Consider the following 3,304-nt stretch of genomic DNA (forward strand, 5'->3'; position numbering starts at 1 on the left):
GAACTCATGCGGAAGTGGCTTTAGCTTCTTAGTGCTGTGCTTTAGCCCACTGTGCCACCAGGGAGGGCCCCCAATTTTCTGTTTTTTAAATGCCACTTAATTAATCCTCCTCAAAGACGAATTTTATTGCAATTCTTCCCTACTCAAAAACCTTCCATGATGTTCCATTTCCTATTGTGTAAATTCTAATTTCCTCTGGCTGCTTTTGAAGTCTCCCCAGAATCAAATCCCATCCTGTTTGATTGCGCTCCTAAATTCACCTTCCTACTTTGAGAGGGTCATTATTCTAACTAAAACAACTCTTTCCTTCCCAAATCCTTTGCATTCCTCCAAATCATGTTCATTATCACACCCTCCATGAAACTTTCCATAAAATATCTATGGAACTAAAAAGAGCATTCAGGCTCATTTTTAAAATAAACAAAGGCTAATGGTCTCACAGTGTATATTCATAAAGCATCCACCACTGTCAAGTAGAAAAGTGATGTGATTAGGGGAGAAATGAAAACTATTCCCGACCTACCTCAGCACTGGAACTTGAACTTTGATAAGTAGAAAAATGGCATGCTATTAAAGTTAATCTTGATGTTCAAATATCAACATACTTAAAAAAGAATTCGTCATGCATTTTTCGGTAGGAAATATTTCATCATGATCTTTCTAGATGGCAACATTTGTGGGCAGAGGAACATCCCTGTTAAATACCTAGACAAGCTGAAGGCATCACTAAGGAAAGAAAAGAAATAGAGGAAGCCAGAGATGCCAAAATCTCAATTTGCCTACTTTGCAAATAACTTTATTTTAGCCTTGTGCATTATAGATATGATAACTATAAATTATTCAGTATATTTGATTAACCAATTACCCTCATTCCTCTACCATGCTAGAGCATGTATTTCTTCTTCTGAGACAGACAAGAAATGATTGCTATAGTCACCTGCCATAGCACCCTCTTCTTTCTTTAAACAATAAAGCTCAGTTGTCACGATGCCAGAAAAAGTGAATTCAGCTTGCTGGCATGTCACATATTCTCTGCACTGTTTCCACTGTGCTCCCTCGTTCTGGCAACTTGGACTCCCACAAAAAAAACTCCACTCCTCGCTAACACTAAATAAAAGCAGTTCTAAGTAATGAAGTTCTGTGTTTTCTGAGGGTAAGTTAAAAAGGAGGAAAATGACCGTAAGTGACCAAGTGTTTGCGCTCCAGTTGCTGCTCAGATTTCCTTCCATCTCGCTCTCACTTGACCCATCTGCTCTGTGACCCCTCCTGTGTCCCTGTTCTGGCTTCTGGCTCTCCCTCTCCAACACTACTTGCTTCTTCCTTACTAGCCTCAACTCTGGGCTCTTCCTGGCTCCCTGTATCTACTTTGTCCTGGATTCCTACACAAGTTTTTGTTGATCTCAGTTACACTAGGAAACAGGGAGATAATCCACTCCTGACAGAAAAAGAGACAAAGGTTAAGGGATCTGTAGCTTTGCAAATCAGAAAGAGAGCCCACAACAAGAACCCACAAGCCCAGAGGAGCCTAAGAGCTCAGGTATTAAGCTCACCCCCTTGGAATCACCAGGATGCCTCCATCACTTTCTATCACTTGGAGTCAAGAACAGCCAAGTAAAATACAGAGGTAGCTATTTTCATTATAGTTCGAAAATCCAAGTTGCAGGCATGATAAACTTCAAAATTATGGTATCTTCTTAGCATCTGCAGTCTGCTCAAGTGTAAAGTAAACCATGTCATCATTTCTAATAGCGGGTAATGCTTTCAATAGAGTAACAAATATTCTACATCAACTCAATATTTTAGCTTCCATTTATAATCACTTCCCCCCACAAACACCCCCCATACGTTACTCTAACAAGAGTTTATACGCCCAACGGAGCCTGAAATACAATCTGCCTCTCTTGGGAAAGTGTTTTATCTTGCCTGATTAGCTTGAAAATATTCCTGCTCTTTTCGAAAACATTTGAAGGCAGCCCATCCTGGAGATTAGTTACAACAGTTTTATTCAAAAGCCCTAAAAATGGGTCTTTCCAAGACTCCTCAGTGGGGTCAAACTCGAAGAGACCCTGAATGTCTCCATCACAGCTAACATTCATAGGCAAAAATGTCCTCAGCCTTCTCTTTTCTTTCCTCCGAGTTGGCCTGTGTCTATAAACTTCACCGATTAGCAGTCAAGGCATCCCCTAACCCTTGAGCCTGTGGGAATTGGGGGATTTCAACCGGCACGTCAATCCCACAGGCCTCCTGCACTCTGGAAGAAATCCCTCGCAACAAAGGACGCGGGGAGGCGCGGGGGAGGGGCGGGACGGACTTGGCCTGCAGAAAGGCGTGCACTGGCCCTGAATAGCAACACGGCCGCTGCTGGCTCGCTACTCAGTGCCCGCGAAGGCAGCGCTGGCCGGTCCCCCGGGAAGCAGCACCCCAAGCTGCAAGGACGCGCGGTCTCTCTCCCGGGCCTCCCCAGCTCGCCCACTCTTCCCCTGGGGCCCCACCTCCCGGGGCTCCGTCTTGAAGGACTATCTCACACCCTCCACCCCACCCAACCACATTCCTGGGACGGTTCCGAGCGGCCGCGCTCCCGTGCAAAGAAGCAGACGCTCTAGAAACTTCAACAGCGCTCAGCTTGCCCAACTCCACGGCGCCGCGACCTGAGGCCCGTCCGCCCGGCGCGCCTTGGGGAGACTCTGCAAACCTCTGGCCCCGGCGGACCTGGGCGGAGACCGGGGCTGCACCTGAACCCCATCTCACGCGCCCCAGCCCCTTCTCCGACTCCAACTGCACGAGCTGGAAGTTTCACCAAGTTTCCTGTTCTGCCCCATGTCCACTTGCTCCCCAAAGGACCCTCAGAAAAGCGATCTCCCCGTACCCCTCTCCCTACTCCCAACCCCAGCGTCTCTCCCCGTCTTTCTTTACTACACAAACGCTACCCCAAGCGCGGCGACACCCCCGCGCCCCGACCAGGGTCCCAGCGCCCGGCGCGGATAGCAGTCCGGCGCTGCCCCCAATTCCTGGCCCCTCGTAAACGGCCCCCGACGCCACCCCGTCCCCACCAGCTCGCCCCTCGGAAAAGTCTAGAGACCGCCCCGGCCGGCGGGCGCGAAGCTGAGGCGGGGAGGGCTGCACCAGCCCGCGAACACTGCGGTCCGCCGCAAAGCCCGGAGGCCGACGCCTCCCGGGGAGCGACCCCACGGCGGGCGCCGCGACTCACCCATGGCCGAGGGCCGACTCCCTGTGTGCGCCGAGGAGCGCGGGGGACGAGCGCGGCGCGGCGGCGAGTTCTGCAAGCTGCTCCCGAGCTCCGCGC

The 3,304-nt window shown here is 50.1% G+C and overlaps 1 protein-coding gene across 1 annotated transcript in view; it reads right to left on the minus strand.

Moving 5' to 3' along the window:
* GPM6A (glycoprotein M6A) overlaps positions 1-3,298 on the minus strand; it is a 244,914-nt gene extending 241,616 nt beyond the window's left edge. Inside the window, exon 1 of the mRNA XM_012724904.1 lies at positions 3,209-3,298. Coding sequence (XP_012580358.1) covers positions 3,209-3,212 — 4 coding nt within the window. The 5' untranslated portion in view covers positions 3,213-3,298. The remainder of the gene's footprint in view (positions 1-3,208) is intronic.
* Between the last annotated feature and the right edge of the window lie 6 nt (positions 3,299-3,304).

The sequence above is a fragment of the Condylura cristata genome, unplaced genomic scaffold (assembly GCF_000260355.1).
Source record: "Condylura cristata isolate star-nosed mole 26May11 unplaced genomic scaffold, ConCri1.0 scaffold00014, whole genome shotgun sequence".
NCBI lineage: Eukaryota > Metazoa > Chordata > Mammalia > Eulipotyphla > Talpidae > Condylura > Condylura cristata.